The sequence below is a fragment of the Pleurodeles waltl genome, chromosome 7 (genome assembly GCF_031143425.1).
Source record: "Pleurodeles waltl isolate 20211129_DDA chromosome 7, aPleWal1.hap1.20221129, whole genome shotgun sequence".
Lineage (NCBI taxonomy): Eukaryota > Metazoa > Chordata > Amphibia > Caudata > Salamandridae > Pleurodeles > Pleurodeles waltl.
The window spans coordinates 862750910-862771839 of NC_090446.1; the positions used below are offsets into that span (position 1 = coordinate 862750910).

Genomic DNA, 20930 nt, shown 5'->3' on the forward strand with positions numbered 1-20930 from the left:
TAGGTAGTCAAGGATTGCTTCATGTTGTAAGACGAGGAAAGTATCAAGAAACCATCTGAATTATTAACTACGTTTTTAAAAGACATTGATCCGCACAAATGTTACAAAATCTGCACCCTGCTTAGCAAGCAGTATAGGATACGCGAATAAATGCATGTAAATGTGGACAAAGAGAAGGAAGACTGCGCAGTCTTTGGATATCACTTACCCATTGGCTTGGAAACTGGCCGACTGCCAACATAAAGTGTATCGTACTTCTGAATGGATTGTCTCACCGCATCAAGAATGTCAACTGAGGAGAAAATTGAGAATTAATGAATTATCCTACATACATTAAAACAATCCGATTAGTGTTAGCGAAGCTAAGTGGCAACAGATAATCAAAATGCTTGCTGTGCGTAATGTAACAGCATTAACTAGTGTTAACCATGTATACCTTCCAATTTACTCTTTCAAATTAGATATTAAATTTCACCTCCACCCTTTGTTATAATACTTTAGGTTCCTTGCGTTTTGCCTTCAACTTTCTTAACTACATCTTGAAAAGCTGATCAGCTAGAAAGTCTTGCTAATAACTCCGTCTAAGCAACCAAGCTTGTATATGGTAATTACAAACAGTAATGAAGTTAATACTTAGAAACCTAATGGTGATTTTAATTTTCCCAGTGAAAACTACAGGTATGTGTCAACCCACACTTTAAATAGTTGCCCAAACTTTCCACAGAGCTGGGATGAGGGTTTGAATTGCCAGTTTTTGTTTGAAACATGAATGACTTCGATCATCTGCGACATGGTTTTTGTTTTAATTCTTATTTGAATACATTTTGAATTGCTTTGTGCCAGGAGACCCGGCTTTGGACTTGACAAATATGCAGTTTTGATTGTGTAGTGATGCAAAACCTAAGAAAGGTTGCTGTTAGACCTGGCATCATTGGTGTGGTTTCCCATAACTTTTTGTCCTCTGACCTCCTATTCTTTTGACACATTTTTGCTGGCTTTTAAAATTCTGTACACCTTAACACTGGTGACCAGTGCTGAAGTGCAGGTGCTCTGTACTCCAAAACATGGTAACACTGGCTTATCCACAATTGGCATATTTAATGTACTTGAAAGGTCCTAGAATAGTGCACTGGGAGTAGCCAGGGACTGTAAATCAAATGATATTAGTGAGCCTGCAGCACTGATTGGGCCACCCACTACAGTAGCCTTCAAACATGACGCAAGCCTGCCACTGCAGAGCCTGTGTGTGCAGTTGTACACTGCCGTTTCAACCTGGTAAGTGTACATAAATGCCAGGCCCAAACTTTCCTTTGTATTGCATATAAGTCACCCCTAAGGTAGGCCCTGGTTAACCCCCAGGGCAGGGTGCAGTGTATTTAAAAAGATGGACATGTACTTATTAGTTTACCGTGCCCAAGTAGTGAAAAATTCTTAATTCGGTTTCCACTGCTGCAAGGCCTGTCTCTCCCATATGGTAACATTGGGATTGCCTTAAAAAATTAAGTGTAATTCCCAATTGGGAGAAGATGGAAATGTGGAGTTTGGGGTCTCTGGACTCACAATTTAACATCACAATCATGGTGAAGGCGGATTTTAAACTGTAAGTCTAAAAATGCCACTTTTAAAATGTTGCAATTTTCTTACTTTAACTATTCTGGGCCTGAGCCTGACTCTGAATACACACCTGGCTTGGGCTGGGTGACAGCTACACTGTGTGAATTCCCTCTAGACAACCACAAACACAGGACACTCAGCTGCATCTGCATCTGCATTCATCTGCTTACTGATGGCTCTTTCTGGGCAGATGGAAGGGGAGGGATTTGACACTTAAACTTCAATAGGTAATGCCCTCTCTCCACACAAAGGACTGATTACCCCCCACAGATAACCTGGCGGAAAGGGCCTGATGAAAGAGACCCTGGTGCACTTCAGATGACTCCTTTGAAGTCTCCCTCACATGAAGGCCTTTTTGGGTACAAGTACTGGACCCTAAACCTGACCAAACTAGTTCAAATTGGGGTCCTGAGGAGACTGAAAAGAAGAGGAGCTGTGTTGCCAGGAGCGACTACCACTTTGCAACTTGCTTTGCTGTGTTGGCTAGTTGAATACTGTGCTGTCAGGAAGGACTGCCACTTTGCAACCTGCTCTATGTGTTGGCCTGCTGGCTGTTACCTCCGCAGTGAGGAAGAAGCAAAATTACCCCCTACAACTTCACCAAACCCAAGTAACTCCAAAGACTTGTTGGTTTTCCCCCTGCTCAAGAAGTCTCAGGGACATCAAAGACTTCATCACCCCAGAGACTATAGCCGGACTCAGCCCACAAGGAGTCCTGTCCGACTTGAACCTTCAAAACTATCTCTTGTGCTTAATTTGGGCGCTTAAAGCCATCTTCCTACACTCACATTTGTCTCTGGCATGTAGTGCCATTTCTTCGACTTGTGCGGACCGCAGCTGGTCTGTGTAAACTTAGCCATCCCCCAACCAGGAAATGCCCCTCTTTGCAACCCAGGGACACACTGTGGACCCCTAGAGAACCCCCGTCTCCACAGATCTGCAAGCAGAGGCTGACCTAGTGGCAGTGGGATATCCCCACCATGCACCACAACTATGGGAGACTGCTGCACCTGCATTGCGGCTGTAGGTGCTGAAACCTACTGGTGTCCAGTTTGATAAAGGACACTTAGAACACTTGCACCAGCACACTTGGGCACCTGGAGTCCTTGCACACCCCTCTTTCTTCACCACAATATCTTACCCCCAAAGCTTTGTGGAGCACTTCTCTCTCAACCCAATCTGTAAACCATACCATTGTCGATCCCTGGTTGGGGTCATATTCAGCACAAGCAGACTACCATATAATCCTGAATATAAGCACAGGTAGTTTCTACCATTTCAGCGGGGTTGTAACTACACAGTCGTAATTGGACTTTTTTCATTTTGGTCCTTTTCGAAGTATATAAAGATTATCTATTTTTCTAACCTGGTGTGGAGTTGTTTTATGGTGTTGTCACTGTGTCCTTTTAAATCATTGTAAATATTGTATTTCACAAATACTTTACACATTGACTCTTAGGTTAAGCCTGAATGCTCTGTGCCAGTTTAATTTAAGGTGTGTATCTGAATAACCCTGACTAGGATTGTGGTCCCTATTTTGATGGGGTGTATAAACCTGCCAATTTCTAACAGTCATCCTTCAAGCAGTATCTCAATACTAGTCTTACCTAGGTTTGCTTGGAATGCACAGCATTCAGGTCTACGATATGGCAGTACAAGAGCAGTTTTAATTGAGGCTAATCCTTGGACTAGGCAAATTCAAAAGGTTTATTGTAGTCAACTGTTAGATCTGGCATCTTTGGCATGTTGTCCCCCAATTTTTTGATCTCTGACCTTGTTTCTCTGACTTGTTTTTGCTCGCTTTTAGGATTCTGGTGACCAGTGCTAAAGTGCAGGTGCCTAGTACTCTAAATATGGTAACATTAGCTTCTCCACAATGGCATATTTAATTTACTTGTAGGTCCCTAGTAAAGTGCACTATATGTGCCCACGGCCTGTAAATTAAATGCTACTAGAGGGCCTGGAGCACTCATTGTTCGACCTACTAAAGCAGTCTTTTAAACATGTCTCAGACTGTGTGTGAGTTTGTAAGCTGCTATTTTGAACTGGCAAGTGTAACCGAACCTTCCTTTTTATTACATGTCAGTCACCCCTATGGGGGGCCCTAGTGAGTCTCAAGGGCAGGGTGAGGTGTATTTAAAAGGTTAGAAATGTACTTCATTTTACTTAACATCTTTTCATTAGCAGGTTTTCATAGTACAAAAGCATCGGCGAAACATCGTACAGAAGCTTAAGAAAGCTTCTAGCATCCCAGTGCATTACAAATTACTTAAGCCACCAGCAAGAGTGGAGTCATATCACAGAACACATGTGGCAGGAGAATCACTGAAGGTTGGAATGATGTCTCAGAAATACCAGTGCAGCTTGTCTGTAACAACACACACAAATCAACGGTGCTGGGTAGAATAAAGATGAACAATAGAAACATCTTGGGTTTTGTGGAATAAAAGCTTAACTGTCTCGCAGTCTGTATGGGGGGAAGAGTAGGAAGGGTTGGGAAAAACAGTGGAAGAGCAGGGGCACCAGTAGGGCTGGGAAAGGGACAGTGTGAATATTAGGAACCCCATGTTGCACCCAATCAAACAGTTGGAGTCCTTTGAGTCTGGGAGGTGTGAAACATAAGTGCTCCAAACCTGTAAAGTAGTGTATGAGAGGCTGCCAAACATAAACAATTCTGCCTTCCGTGCATGTTATCTTGTGGGAGAGGAATTCTATGGCTAAGACATGCCACATGCGTATATACCAGTGAGCTGTAAGTGGGGCTGTGGGTGTGTGTGAGAAAGTAGCCTCTTTCTAGCCTTGTTACCCCCACTTTTGGCCTGTTTGTGAGTATATGTCAGGGTGTTTTCACTGTCTCACTGGGGTCCTGCTAGCCAGGGCCCAGTGCTCATAGTGAAAACCCTATGTTGTAAGTGTGGTTGTTATGTGTCACTGGGATCCTGCTAGCCAGGACCCCAGTGCTCATAAGTTTGTGGCCTGTATGTATGTGTTCCCTGTGTGATGTCTAACTGTCTCACTGAGGCTCTGCTAACCAGAACCTAAGTGGTTATGCTCTCTCTGCTTTCCAAATGTGTCTCTAACAGTCTAGTGACTAAATTTACCAACTCACATTGGCATACTGGTACACCCATTAAGTTCCCTAGTATATGGTACTGAGGTACCCAGGGTATTGGGTTTCCAGGAGATCCCTATGGGCTGCAGCATTTCTTTTGCCACCCATAGGGAGCTCTGACAATTCTTACACAGGCCTGCCAGTGCAGCCTGCGTGAAATAACGTCCACGTTATTTCACAGCCATTTACCACTGCACTTAAGTAACTTATAAGTCACCTATATGTCTAACCTTCACCTGGTGACGGTTGGGTGCAAAGTTACTTAGTGTGTGGGCACCCTGGCACTAGCCAAGGTGCTCCCACATCGTTCAGGGCGAATTCCCCGGACTTTGTGAGTGCGGGGACATCATTACACGCGTGCACTATACATAGGTCACTACCTATGTATAGTGTCACAATGGTAACTCCGAACATGGCCATGTAACATGTCTAAGATCATGGAACTGTCACCCCAATACCATTCTGGTATTGAGGGGACAATTCCATGATCCCTCGGGTCTCTAGCACAGTACCTGGGTACTGCCAAACTGCCTTTCCGGGGTCTCCACAGCAGCTGCTGCTGCTGCCAACCCCTCAGACAGGTTTCTGCCCTCCTGGGGTCCAGGCAGCAATGGCCCAGGAAGGCAGAACAAAGGACTTCCTCTGAGAGAGGGTGTAAAACCCTCTCCCTTTGGAAATAGGTGTGAGGGCTGGGGAGGAGTAGCCTCCCCCAGCCTCTGGAAATGCTTTGATGGGCACAGATGGTGCCCATCTCTGCATAAGCCCGTCTACACCGGTTCAGGGATCCCCCAGCCCTGCTCTGGCGCGAAACTGGACAAAGGAAAGGGGAGTGACCACTTCCCCTGGCCTGCACCTCCCAGGGGAGGTGCCCAGAGCTCCTCCAGTGTGTCCCAGACCTCTGCCATCTTGGAAACAGAGGTGTTGGGGGCACACTGGACTGCTCTGAGTGGCCAGTGCCATCAGGTGACGTCAGAGGCTCCTTCTGATAGGCTCTTAACTCTCTTAGGAGCCAATCCTCCTCCCTAGGTAGCCAAACCTCCTTTTCTGGCTATTTAGGGTCTCTGCTTTGGGGAATTCTTTAGATAACGAATGAAAGAGCTCATCAGAGTTCTTCTGCATCTCCCTCTTCACCTTCTACCAAAGGATTGACCGCTGACTGCTCGGGACGCCTGCAAAACTGCAACAAAGTAGCAAGACGACTACTAGCAACCATGTATCGGCTCATCCTGCTGGCTTTCTCGACTGTTTCCAGGTGGTTCATGCTCTGGGGGTAGCCTGCCTTCACCCTGCACCAGAAGCTCCAAACAAATCTCCCGTGGGTCGATGGAATCTTCCCCCTGCTAACGCAGGCACCAAAAGACTGCAACACTGGTCCTCTGGGTCCCCTCTCATCCTGACGAGCGTGGTCCCTGGAACTCAGCAACTCTGTCCAAGTGACTCCCATAGTCCAGTGACTCTTCAGTCGAAGTTTGGTGGAGGTAGGTCCTTGCCTCCCCACGCTAGACTGCATTGCTGGGTACCGTGTGATTTGCAGCTGCTCCGGCTCCTGTGCACTCTTCCAGGATTTCCTTCATGCACAGCCAAGCCTGTGTCCCTGATACTCCTTCCTGCAGTGCACAACCTTCTGAGTTGTCCTCTGGCATCGTGGGAATCCCTTTTGTGACTTCGCATGGACTCCAGTTCAGTTTCCTTCCAAGTGCCTGTTCAGGTACTTCTGCGGGTGCTGCCTGCTTCTGTGAGGGCTCCCTGAGTTGCTGGGCGCCCCCTCTGTCTCCTTCTACAAGTGGCGACATCCTGGTCCCTACTGGGCCACAGCAGCACCCAAAAATCTCTACTGTGACCCTTGCAGCTAGCAAGGCTTGTTTGCGGTCTTTCTGCGTGGGAACACCTCTGCAAGCTTCATTGCGACGTGGGACATCCATCTTCCAAAGGAGAAGTCCCTAGTCTTCTTCTTTCTTGCAGAACTCCAAGCTTCTTCCACCCAGTGGCAGCTTCCTTGCACCCTCAGCTGGCATTTCATGCGCTCTTGCCCACTCTCGACACTGTCGCGACTATTGGACTTGGTCCCCTTGTCTTACAGGTACTCAGGTCTGGAAATCCACTGTTGTGGCATTGCTGGTGTTTGTTCTTCCTGCAGAATCCCCCTATCACGACTTCTGTGCTCTCTGGGGGTAGTAGGTGCACTTTACACCTACCTTTCAGGGTCTTGGGGTGGGCTATTTTTCTAACCCTCACTGTTTTCTTACAGTCCCAGCGACCCTCTACAAGCTCACATAGGTTTGGGGTCCATTCATGGTTCACATTCCACTTTTGGAATACATGGTTTGTATACCTATGTGCTCCTATTGCAACCTATTGTGATTCTACACTGTTTGCATTACTTTTCTTGCTATTACTTACCTAATTTTGGTTTGTGTACATATATCTTGTGTATATAACTTATCCTCATACTGAGGGTACTCACTGATATACTTTTGGCATATTGTCATAAAAATAAATTACCTTTATTTTTAGTAATTCTGTGTATTGTGTTTTCTTATGTATTGTGCATATGACACCAGTGGTATAGTAGGAGCTTTACATGTCTCCTAGTTCAGCCTAAGCTGCTTTGCCATAGCTACCTTCTATCAGTCTAAGCTGCTAGAAACACCTCTTCTACACTAATAAGGGATAACTGGACCTGGCACAAGGTGTAAGTACCTCTGGTACCCACTACAAGCCAGGCCAGCCTCCTACAGTGTCTTCCAGTGTAAGGCAAATAATTGTGTGGCAGCTCCCAGCATGTGGCTGATTAGATGCCATTCAGCATGTGGCATAGCTTACAGTTGTAAGGGGTGGAGGCCGAGGGTCACAGTGGAATAGGACTCTGGTTGGAGAAGCCTAAAGTCCCATTAATATGACTCAACATTTCTTTCCAGAATGTCACAATAATTGAGCATGACTACCATGTATGGAAGAAATTTCCCAGAGCTGAAGAGCAATACCAGCAGAGAGATGAAGAAGTGGCAAAGATAGAGTGAAGTCGTGTTGGTGTTAGATACCATCTGTTCATTACTTTGTACAGTTTCATGTTGGGGTATGATCTTGTTATGTGGGTGTAAAGGGGTAGAGTGTTGGAGTATTTGGTATATACGAGAGATGTGCCACCTGGTACCGTCAAGTGACCAAATCAGAGTCTTGAAAGGAGTAAATTGTCGTGTCACACCCTGAGCGTTGGTGTGTGGAAAGCCCAGTGATGTTGCTGATAATACTGTAATTGGGTGGACTCGGGAAGATAAAAGTCCTTCTGACATTGGTCAAAAGTTTTGATAGTATCACATTCAAAGAGTGTGGTTGAAGGGTTGGTGTAAAATCGGGGTTGCATGCCAGAGGGTTATTAGGCAAGGGGAAAGTAGTGAGGCCTTGCTTTAGGTCACTTTGTCCTAGATGTCTGAGACAGTTTTTATTGGAACTGCAATATAGGCACTGCCTTGCATACTTGGGATGCCACGCCAAATCCCAGAGGGACCGGCAGGCCACTCCCCAATGATCCACTCTGCTTTCGGTTGACCCACTCCGAGATGTAGCGTAGATGAGCTGCCCAATAGTATTTGAGGAAGTTAGGACATGCAAAGCCCTCCCTGGTCTCGGGGTAGCATCAGCACTGTGTTGGAAAAGCGAGGGAGATTTCCACCCCATAGAAAGGAGTGTATGTCTAGTTGGAGACACATAATGTCTTCTTGTGGGATTGGGGTAGGTGAAGTTTGGAAGAAAGAGAGACATTTTAACTGCCCTGAAATGACCCGGCCAGGAGACCCACAATGGTTTCCAAAAGCGAGGCTCTTCCAAGATGGATTTCTGATACTCTGGCCAGTTGGCCGCTGTCCATATTGTTAGGGATGGAATAAGGTTTTGGCCTAAGTATTTAAAATATTGCTGAGCCTATTGGAAGAGGGTTGAGGGATTGTACGGCAGGCAGGTTGGATTGAGGTATTGTTAGATTTAATGCTTGAAACTTAGTCATGTTCATTTTAAAGCCAGCAACTTTTTTGAATGAGAGTAACATCCGTACTACTGCCAGCAACCAAAGCAACCTTATGAGTCCATCCTCCAAAGGAAATGATGACTATATTGTCTGCCTGGCAAATGGTAATTGCCACAGGTTCCACCGCCTATGCAAAAAGTGAGGTAGAGAGTGGGCAGCCTTGCCTAGTACCTCTCCCTAAGGGAATAGCCTGGGACGAGCGTCCGTTGAAACGTATCACAGATGTGAGGAAAGCGTAAGATGCTATTGTTCTAGTAATCAGCACTGGGCCTAAGCCAATTTTGCTAAGTACCGCTTTTAAAAAGGACCAACTGACCCTATCAAATGCCTTCTCCATGTCAAGCGAAAGAAGGCAGGACAGTGTGTTGCAGCGGTGGGATTTTTCCACTAGGTCGTCAATATGGCAAATGTTGTCTGCTCCTTGTCTACTGTGTACAAAACCAACCTGGTTCAGTTAAATAAGGCCTGGGAGGTAGCGCTCTAGTCTGTTCACCAAGATCTTAGTAAAGAGTTGTGCATCTGTGTTTAAGAGTGCGATAGGATTCACAGAGGGAAAGATCCTTGCCTGACTTGGGGATGAGAGTAATTTCCACATCCAACATAGTGGGACTTATCCCTTGTCAGCTGTAAATGTGTTGAAAAGAGCCAGAATGTGGTCCTATAGTTGGAGGAGGAATTTGCAGTAGAAGGTTACAGGGAGGCTGTCTGGGCCAGGGGTTTTGACAAGGGGAAGACTGTTCAGGGTGCTCTGAAGCTCCTGTAGAATGATAGGTGTCTTGAGCAGTTCATAGTAGGGAGGGTCGAGTGGGTCCCACCAACAATCCTTCAGGTAAGCTTCAATAGCCTCCAGAGGTGCATCTTCTCCTCAATAGAGGTTGTGGTAAAAATCCTGGAACGCTTGTTGTTTAGCCCCCTCTGAGGTAGCCCAGGTACTGGCCCCCATCTGGATCTTAGAGAGATGAATGCTGCCGGAGTCTATGTGCCAAAGGAGCTGCCACCATGATGCCTCCCTCACAGTATTTTTGTTTTAGGGCAAGCAAGGACTGCTCCACCCCATTGGTACTGTGTGCCCGCAGTTGACCCCGTAATAAGACTAAGCACAGTTTATTGCACCGAGATGGGGTAGAATGATCAAGACGCTCCAGAGCCTTAAAGTCTTATGCCAGGCCCGTCTCGACCAATCTAGCCTCTTGTACCTGGGCGATAGAAACAGAAGTAATAGAGCTTCTGATGGTGGCTTTAAAACCATCCCATGTTATGTGGTCTGAAATATCAAGGTGTTTGTTGGAGTCAAAATTATTTATTATGTCTTTCCGGATCTCCTTCACATAAACAAGATTGCAAAACACTGTGGGGGGAAGGCACCACTGCGAACAAGACTGGGCTGTCACCCCCAATTTAACCCAGGTCAGTTCTAAGTGTGTATTGTCAGAGAGAGAGATGTCAGATATGTGTGTGTAGTCAAGGTCCCATAATAAAGAGTGAACAAGGAAAAGATAATCTATACAGGGGTAGGACTGGTGGGCATGAGTGGAAGGAAAGGTTCCAGCTTCCTTGATGTTTCTATAAACACCAGGCATCTACTATGCCCACGTCAGTGAGATTGATTTAAGGGCCGCAGACATTGCACCAGTTCCCTGAAAGTAAGTAGTACTACAGTAAAGTTAAGGATCCCAAACTAGGTTAGAATCCCCCCAATTACCAAGTCACCCCCCCCCCCCCATTTGTCAATTGGTCCTTTAAAAGATGCCTGAGGTAAGCATTCTGTGCTTGGTTAGGGGCATATATGTTTAAAAAGGGTAAAGGGTTGTGAGCTACGTTGCATTTTTAATTTTAAAAAATTGCCACTCTCATCACTGGTAGCCCATAGGACCCTAGGCCAAAAGGAGACTTTGCACATAATCGCACATAATCGCAAACCCAGCTATCTTAGTAGTGGTGTATGCCCAGTAGCAGATTGGGAATTTAAGATCCGACATGCAAATGATATTTTGTTGCAAAAGGTGAGTTTCTTCCAAAAAATGATTTTGGTGTCTTGCAGGAGAAGGTAATGCCATACCTGCCTCCTCTTGTTTGCACATTGAAACCCCGCACATTAATAGAGAGCAGTTTAACTCCTGGGGTGGTAGCCATGATGGAGGACTGTGCGTGGCTGCCAAAGTGATATGTGCAAAAGGGTATGTGGGGATATCTAAGGGGTCAAGGCATCCATATAGCAGAGGGAAGGCAAGTCTCCAAGCAAGGGCCAAGTGTCAGCACGAGGAATGGGGATGACCAGGTGGCATGGATAGGTTGACATAATTCTCGCTTGCCAACGCAAAAGGATGTGCATTAGGGAGGGGTGTATGGAGGATGGGTCACAGGAATGCCAAACAGCCTAGGAAAGGAAAAGAACAGATCACTAACATAAACAACAGAAGGCCAACGGGGCCTAGACAATCCAAGTCTTGGCATGGCAAACACATCACTACGCCGGTCATACAGGGGAAGTCACTCCCTTAAGGTCTGAGTCAGTAAGTAGGAGCAGTAATAGCCAGAGGGCCATGGCCTCACAGACCCTTATGGCCAGAGGGAGCCAGGGTGAGTAGAAGGTCGAAGATTCACCCAGATAGGTGTGAAATCTGTGGGGAACGAGTGGGCACGGCGATGGCAGACACTTCATCAATGTTGAGACAGTTTATATGCACGAGAGGGGACACAGACCTTATCAAGTATAACAGAATAAGAAATCACTTTAAGAATGTGATTAGAGTGAGCAAATGTGCATCAAAAATGTATGCTTGTTGAATGTGGCAAGGACGAGAATGCAAGACAAAATGTATTGGGGTTATGTTTATTTTATACTAAGGCCAATTTTCACTCCTCAAATGCATTTGGTTGAGAAGAACTGGCAATTGATTCTTGGTACTCGATACCAGGCAACTTGGTAAAAGGTCTCAGACGGTGCTGCCCCGATTGACAGTGAACCAAAGGGTTTTACATCTGTTTATAATTCAATTAAATTTACTGAAGGCTTAAATCCACGCTATGCCCTTGTCAATGAGTGGAATCAGAGAAGGTCTATTGAATTCCCTTTTAGATTGCCTGAAAAAAAAGGTGACTCCTCCCAATAAACACAGTGCCACCCGTCATAAAAAGGTACACTTTAAAGGTGTTATTTGTTTCCTTGTGATGGTCCAAGGTAGGAGTAAAAACACTAAGGATAAACACCTCCTCAGAAATCTTGATTCAACATTACTGAAGTTCCTAGCAAGGCACCAAACGCCCTCTAACATCAGGGAAAAGGAAAGAGCTAAGCAAGCACATCCAGAAGTAGATCTTGTACAAACACCAACAGGTAGAAACACAATTCAGGGGCCAAAATAGTAGCAGGAGTGCAAAGAGAATGCTCTGAAAAATAAGGGAACAAATGGGTTGTGATGCACCGATCAATTAGAAATGCCTGATATGTGTTTGAAACAGCAAATGACATATCAGGAAAGACTGCCCTTTTTCTTGAATTGGAAACCTCGGATAACATTTTATGAAAAGACTACCATCTGCGAAAGGGCAGATCACGAGGTCTTTCCACACCCCTTTGTGAATTTCCTGGTGTCTGTTTGGCACAAACAGAATACTCCAATGTTTGACAAGCACGAAACTTTTCAGTATCAGAGGCACTCTTCATGCCTGGCACTAAATGATGCTCATATAACATCCATCTAGACAACTGTGAGCAAGAGAACACCAATGCAATCCAGTTGGTACAGATGTCCAAACGAACGATGGGTGACATGATGCCTGAGAGCATGAGGAGTCCTCTGTCTCCTGGACATGTATAAAATGATGGGCTGCTGGCACTGCTGTCGGCACCAGCACAGTTCTCGACATAGGTATCAGCTCCTCAATATCATCAAATTGAAGTAGGTATTGATTTAAGCCACCTCCGGTTCACTTCATCAATATTGTGGATTCTAGAGAACAACAAATACCAGGCACCTTGAAGGGGGTAAGTATCAAATAAATCATTAACACGCTTTGGCAAAGCCAATAGAATTCACATGTGCAAGATCTGTTGGCCTTGTCAATGGTTTTTCTGGACATGCTGCGCCGCTACTACTAAGCAACGCCTTTTTGACCAAGAAGAGAATGTAGACATGTCATTTAAAATGTCAGTGCCCCATAATATACACCTTTTCAAGCACACTTCAAATTATTGTTCGGGTAGATATTTAAAGCATGAACGGAAACGTTGGGGAGGTAAATTTGAAGTGAGCTGTGGAAGCTATTTGTTGGTTTTGCCGTGAATATCTAGATACCCCTCGTTCTCAGGTGATGCTACTTCCCTTTCCGAGTTTATCCTCATGAACAATGGGCCATTCTGCCAGAGCACCCTCGACTGTTGCTTTCTTAAATATGTGCATTTTGCGTTTATTTTATCGTGTATATTTATCTTGTTGATTTTTCTCAATTGGTGTTTTACTGTCTTTTCCCAGAAAATAGCTGCTTCCTTCAAAACCTTTACCAGCATCTGGTTCATGTAATCCATGATGCGCTGCAGCATTCACTACTATTAACCTTATATAAGGCATGTGTGCTAGAAATGTCATAGCAGGTTTGCCAAATAAGTAAACTTAAATGCCTTTTGTATTCAGACTCACATCTCACATATTTCAATTTATCAGACTTTACAAGCAAGGGGTGTCGGATTTCATTTTCGTGCAAAATCTTGAGTCACTGGACACGGTGGTACAGGGAAGTATACAAAGATAATGCTCTCCATTTCCAAAATTAAAAATGGGAAGAAAACGGGAAGGAAAAACTTGGCACCACACAGTTACCTTGCAGCGGTAAATCCTCCGGCGAGACGGTTTCCAAGGTAACAGATCGAGTGATGCTGTTACTCGACACTGCCTTCTCGGAAATAATCTGCACAGAAAAGAGAAATATTGAGTCTCAGGTCACGTTAAATCTGCCAGCCCGTGACTTCCCTCTGACACTGTATCTACCGGCTCAATTTAGAGAGCTCGAGGGGTAACCAGATTTTAATACAGCATGGGATGACTTTCTCTAGAAACGGCTACGTTTTAATGTTGTCTACATTACAGGTATTTATTTTTTCTAGGTTTCTCTTGACCTTAGTTTCCCTCTGCTATATTGTGGTTATTAAAGCTACACATGTTTGCACCACAAGTCTCCCTGAACCTTTAGAAGTCTCCCCAAACTCCCATCCACTCTCCATGTCTAATGTTATTCAATCACAATGAGAACTGAGCAAGTTAATGCTGACTATGGGCCTAATTTATAAATAAGTGGGCTGCTCCTTTCTTCATCAGGGAGATGGAGTAAATTACTCCGTCGCTTGACAGAGGTGCGGCCTCCCTAACTTAGAAATGACCGCCAAGTTAGCGCTCAATGATGTTTACAGTTTGATGCATGGCTCTTTCAACATGACATGCCATGCCATGCACCAAACTGTTTTCTGTTTTATTTTAAAAAACAAAATCCCGAAGCCAGATTTTCTTTTAGAAAATAAAAAAACAAAATGCACTGCATCGTGGTAGTTCTCTCCCAGGGTGACGGTGATCATCTAACAGTGCCAGCGTTTTCCTGGCAGTGATGGGCAACAGAAACTGACCTCTAATTCCACTCACCTGAACTAGGTGGGGGGAATTGGAGGTCTTCCTCCTACTGCTCTTACTCCACAGGGCTGTCTGATGGGTTTATTCACATTAGAAACTGAGTAATTTCTGCCGTGATTTACATCTTGGCAGTACGTATTCTCCATCACAACAGCTACAGAGTATACATACCACCACAATAAAAGTCCATCGTGGTGGTATGTATACTCTTGTAGCTGTTGTGAGGGACCATACATACTGCCAAGATTTAAATCGGGCTCTAAGGCCTTGATTCAGAATTGGGCACAAGCTACTCTGTCACAAAAGTGATGGACATACTGTCCGCCTAACTGCAAGACCATTCGGATATAATGCGCTTGTAATTAGGCGGATGGTGTAACTATTATGTTTGTAATGGAGTAACCTGTCTGCCAAACATTAAATCAGGCACTAAGAAACCCTGCGCAAGTGTGCCTGTAGGGAAAATATATGAAGGGAAAACACTTCAACAGTTTTGATCTTTTGAAACCCATGTCCTGAATTGGCCTCTGTGTATGATGTAAGAGGTTTATCTGTTGTGTCTTTGTACATAAGACTGCAATCTGGGGCAACACCAGATGGTGATCTCATTGCTTGGCAAAATAGTAGCATTTCATTTATTCATTGTCGCACTCACATACCCACTCACTCATTTAATTGCTCCTTTCAGTCTTCAGTTTCGGTTCATAACATTATTTTAATGGTGAGTATATAGATTTGTCACACTCCTACCATATGATATACAATAAGATGATGTGGAAAATAACAATATAAAGTCATTAACCTGCCCACAGATAAATAAACATAACCACAGATGTCGAGCGTGATATAACTTTGCAGTAAGATTTCTCTATATCACTCTATTTTTCATAAAAATCATTAGAGTTCACTCATAAACGATTTGATTTGTAGTTGTCTCTATACATTTGGCATAACAAGCCCATAGGTTTGGGATCTTTAAGAGATTTGGCATCACATTCCATCGTACATGGGTGGTTGAAGTTACCTGTTAAGCAGGAAGACAGGAGTGAGAAGTATCCTGAGTTTCTCCACTTCGGTCCTGCATCACACACAAATATCACAGCAGAGAGAACTTGTAAATATACATTTGTCTTACGTTGTCTCCCTGATCAATAAGGTCAGAGAGCGTTCCCTAGTTTTTGTAAAAAAAAACTGACCCCCTAGTAATACTAGTGGTATCCTTCATTATTGAGTTCCCACCCATCATACCTAACATATGTGGGGATGTCTTGATGCTTAAATTATAGCGGAGGTAGATGTTATCAAGGGATCTAGTATAAGTTAAAAGTACCTGCAGTTATCCCCTCTTTATTTGAGATTTTATTAGGGGGAACTTTTAGTAAGGTTAAAAACAGAAATAGTTTTTTGATGTGCTTGTATGAGCTCCCACATATGGGTCTAAATGTTTCAGCCATATCGAAGTGCCTTTTCAGGATAGATTGCTTTCTTCAGGACCAATGCATTTTGAAGATCCCTATCCTGAAGTTATGGCTCCTAAGAAAACAAATGTGCGCCTGTGACATATATCAAACTGCATTACATAATGCCACTTTAATGCCTTACGGTTCTTTTTCTCCTATCACAAGATAAATTGGTGTTTAAGAATGTCTTACTCAATGGTTTATCTCTTCGTAGAGTCTTAAAGTCAGGCAGACCCTATTGTCACACTTTCATCAAGGTGTTGGGCCCTGAAAACAACAGTCCCCAAAACAGCCACCATTAATACTTTCATAGATCCACAGATCCCAAAACAGTCAATATCCAGTCAACATCTCTATTTTCACAGATCCCACAGACCCCAAAACAGTTAACATCAAGTCAACCTCATTACTTTTACACATCACACAGGCCCCAAAGATATCAATATCCAGTCCACAAACGTACTTTCACAGATTCCACGGACCTCAAAAACGTCAACATCCAGTCGACATTCGGTCAACATTCTTGCTTTCACAGATATCACACACCCCAAAACACCCAACGTCGACCCTTCACCCATACTTAGGGGTTCCACAGACCCCAAAACAGCCAATTTCTTGTCAACATCCTAACTCTCACACATGATGCAAACCCCAAAACAGTCAACAACTGTACATTCACATTATATCTTTTGCTACTATAACATCTCATATTTCCTCTTATCCCAAATGGACAGTGGCAGTTCAGTTACAATGCGTAGTCTTCTCTCATCCGAAAGAACCCCCTGCTGTTCAGTTTTTTTACCTTCGTTCAGTGTCAGGAAGTTGCTTTGAATTATAAAAGAGCTGTCCCGTTCTTGCACAGGTATAGCAAGCATGCTTGAGAACACGCTGAAATAATGCTCTGACTAGATAGCATACCACTCGTAGGTTGATCTGTCCAGTACCTGAGAGCACATGCTATGCAAGGCGCTGGCAATCGCCTTGGCGGGCACATCGCACCGGAACACGTGGCACTTTAGCATACAGGTGTCTTTGTCATTGGCCACAAAGGCAAAGTCTCTACAATGAAAAATACATAATATTGTTACTGTAAGTGTACACACTGGGATCTTATGTGAGAATAAGCAGTGTATTCCCGGTTATTTTATGATTTATAAAGTGATGTGTAATTGCTCAGCACCGTATGCCTTTCCTGATTCCCTTCATGTGCTTTCTGAATTCACCATATAAGTGCATTTATATTATATTGTGAGGGTGGTAGCAGTGACTTGTAACATAAGAAAAAACACTTTAAATTCAGAAAACAACAGAAATACAGTTAAAAGCTATGCAGCAAAGGTTGGTCAGATGTATTCTTCTAATCACCATTTCAGAAAAGATGTTAGATGTTAGATGCTATGTTATGCCAGCAATGGGTTAAAGGGTGGATGCTGAGACGTGGTGAAGTGGTGGTCACAAGTTCAAAACGTGCCAAGGCAGACTTACACTTCCATCCTTTTGAGGGTGGTAAATTGAGTATCACTAAATTTGGCTATAGTAACACTAATTATTTACAGCACTTACAAATAATAGAAATGTCGATCATATATAAAAAACAAACTCCTGAAGGAACAGTTGTGAATGGGAAAGTAGCAAAGGTTGAAAAATATAAATTGTGACAGAAGGTGGAGGGGGAGTGGTTAATTAGAAAGTGAAACGCATTTAAAATAGAAAAGCGAGTCTAGTGTATAGGGAATAGAGAGGTTCTTATAGACTGTTTCATAAGAAAGATGAATCGGCCATGCTTGAAATATGGATGACTCTGTTCCAGCCATTCTCACATTTCAGAGCCACTGGTCAGTCTGGGTAATCTCCCTTCTGGCAACAGAGTGGAGAGGGTGGGCCATGCTGATAGGATTGGCAGGGATTGTAGGATCCGCACCAGGAGAGGATCCAAGACGACAAAAGTAAGAGATGCAGAAGCAGAGCAAGGAGGACAGATAAGGTATCACGAGCCACCGGAGGACGCTGGGGGAAATGGAAGAATTAGGTCCTTGCGATTATTGAGTAGGTAATCCAGCCGCAAATCAATAGGAATTAAAAATTGTGTGCAAACTTCAAACAGACCGAGACATTTTTCCTTCCAAAAGTTTCACTACCTAAAATCTGGCCACCCAGGAGGGGAGAGATGCAATATTGTTGATTTTTCTGAACAGACCGGGGGGGCATTTGGTGTTATGGCACCGCCCTTCATTCTGCCCTGCAGAACACAAAAAGGCGAAGTAGCAACCCACCAGGGTAAACGTACACGAGTAATAATTCCTTCCGGTATGACTGCAACACCTGGAGTGATGGCCTCTGTAAAGTAACTGTAGCTATGAGACACTGCAATGATTTGGCTACGCTCAATAATCTTTCTATAGAAAATCAACTCTTACCTGTCTCTTTGTGGCAAAAGCGCGGGGAAAAAAGGAGAAGAAAGGGTGTGATTAAACAAAACACAAAATACACATTTTAAAGAATTTCAGGATTTATTGAAGAAAGATAAGCGTGCAGTTTTTGTACTTGGCTAGGCATTTCGGGTCCAAAACCCACAGGGGGCTGTCTGGGCCGAGCTCATTCATGCAAATGTCTTATCCATGAATCTCACATACATCTGGTGCTAGACAAATCTTGCCGTATGTTTATGGGGTGATAGGTGTATTTGGGAATCTGTCCTGTGTACTTTTATCACATGCTGGCTCAAGGAGAAAACACATTTTACAAATAAAAGTACCAACGGCAACCGAAGAACATGCGCGGTAATTTCAGTATCTCAGACTCAAATCGTCAGCCTATACATGGCATTGATCTGAGCGTCTTCCTTACAGGTCACAGCTTTGAAATCCATGCATTCAGTTTAGTTCCTTTCGGGCATCTCACCCTGTACATGTTTTGCCAGTTATTTCTAATTATGATGGTCCGTAACAGATTTGCTACAGATCTTGATACAATTGATTCATTTAATTTGAACAATATCTTACCAGTAGACAATGATGAGTCTCCTACTGCACTTACTTTACCATCCCACAGTACTCCCCAGAAGGTTAAATTGACTAATTTATGCTGGAATATTGCAAGTATTCATTCAAAAATTGTTAATGAGAAATTGATTACGTTTGTTAAGTCTTTTCACATTATATGTTTCCGAGAGACATGGTCACAGTCAGTTTTTTATTGGGTGATTACTCTCCTGTGTTTTTTTAATCCATCTATACCCACTACTTCCCGAAAGTCAATAGGGTGGCTGCTTACTATGACTGCAACTTCTCAGAAATGAGATGCAACCTTGACTGATAGTTGCTCGCAGAGTTTTTTGGCCATTTCAAGAAACACCAGAAGATGCCAATTGTTCGTTTTATAATGGTAATTTTAACCAACATAACCCTGGTGTTATTGACTGTCTGGAGGCTGATTTTTAAGTGCGTGTCCAAAAATATTTATCCATTAGTCTTTTAATTTCCATCTATGTTACAACAGTTGTCAGCTTTTTTACCAGTCTCTGGATTCTTCGACTGATTGCACCCTGCACTTTAATTATTCTTTCCAGGGTGAAGCTTTGATCAACTTACTATAGGAACTTAACTTATCTTTCACCTTTGATTGGTAAGGACGAGTGCCCTCGTAGGGTTTTACCCTCTTTTACAGACATCAGCCATAAAATTTATATTGATAATATTTTCATTTCAGCTTCTCTTTGTTTTTTTGTTTAAGATTTTAAATTAGCACGAGTAATTTCAGTGATCATGATCCTCTATGAATGTATTTATACTGTGGGCCTTGCAAACAAATTGGATTAATATTTACCAAAGGTCTAAAGTCATCCATGTTCCGGATCATGGGCTCTGCTATGCTGGTATAATTTCCTAAAACGATGGTAAAAGTTTAATTTAAGGCTGTTTCAAACATTGTTTATTTAACAACCCTGATAATTGATTGTGATATTATGGGGGTCATTTCATGTTTGGAGGACGGAAAAGCACGTCTGCTAAACTCCCAAAAGGGTGGCTGCTGCCTACATGGGGACTTCCCTGCCAGAGTCATTAAGAGTTTCCTGCTAAGTCGGCAGGTGGAAACGGCCCAGCGGGAAAGAGGCTACAGCTTTGTCTCCAACTTGTAATCGAGAAGGTGGCAATGCTGTAGCCAGAAGGGTGCACCAGCACCCTCGCACTGTTGACTTTCTACAAATCAGACATTGAAACATATTGTTGAAATGTGGATGGTGGCTGAGCTGCTAACAGTTCTGAAACAAACTATGGGCAGATGCACAACCCAGAGTTTTGCAACTCGTAATTTGCAACTCATTTATCTAATGTACAACAGTGTACTTTACACTGTTTGCGATTCCCAATTGGGTTGCAAATGACCAACCTCATCAATATTCATGAGTTAGGTCACAATTTGCAATCTCACTGGGAATGGCTGCACTCACAAGGATAGTGGCCTGCTGGGGGCAGCAGACCACCATGTCTGTGACTTCTTTTAAATAAAGCATTTTTTTTTTTAATGCAGCCCGTTTTCCTTAAAGGAAAATGGGATGCATTTAAAAAACAAATATTAAAAGTTATCTTTTCATATTTTCAAAGCTGGCAGTGGTCAGTGGGACCACTTCCTGCACTGAAAAAATATTTTCACTACCATTCACAAAGAGGAAGTAGTCCCCTGGGGACCTCTTCATGTTTGCACATGGGTTGGCACAGATTTGAAATTGGTGCTAACTGAGATTGTTCTGTGACCAGATTCATGGTCACAAAACAATTCTACATCGCACTGTGGCTCACAATTAGGAAGGGAATGCCCCTCCCTAATTGCGAGTCGCAAACCTATTTTGCGATTCATTAAATAGATTACCGAATCACAAAATAGGGTCTGTACATACCAAAATGCTTTTTTCTTGTCGCAAACAGCCCGATTCTACGAATTCTACGAATCGGGATGTTTGCGACAAGAAAAAAGTTGTATACATGTTGCCCTATATTGTGTGATTCTTGGCTCGTCATCTTATGTCCATGCAGCTCTATATGACACTTCAAGAAATCTATCTGTGCAAGACGAATTGCAGTGTTTTCAACGAGTTTGAG

The 20930-nt window shown here is 43.6% G+C and overlaps 1 protein-coding gene across 1 annotated transcript in view; it reads right to left on the reverse strand.

Annotated features, from left to right (window-relative positions):
- Positions 1 to 20930, reverse strand: part of APBB3 (amyloid beta precursor protein binding family B member 3) — a 172497-nt gene that overhangs the window by 76707 nt on the left and 74860 nt on the right. Inside the window, exons 8-10 of the mRNA XM_069199384.1 lie at positions 16776 to 16890; positions 13571 to 13658; positions 209 to 292 (exon numbers count right to left, since the gene is read on the reverse strand). Coding sequence (XP_069055485.1) covers positions 209 to 292; positions 13571 to 13658; positions 16776 to 16890 — 287 coding nt within the window. The remainder of the gene's footprint in view (positions 1 to 208; positions 293 to 13570; positions 13659 to 16775; positions 16891 to 20930) is intronic.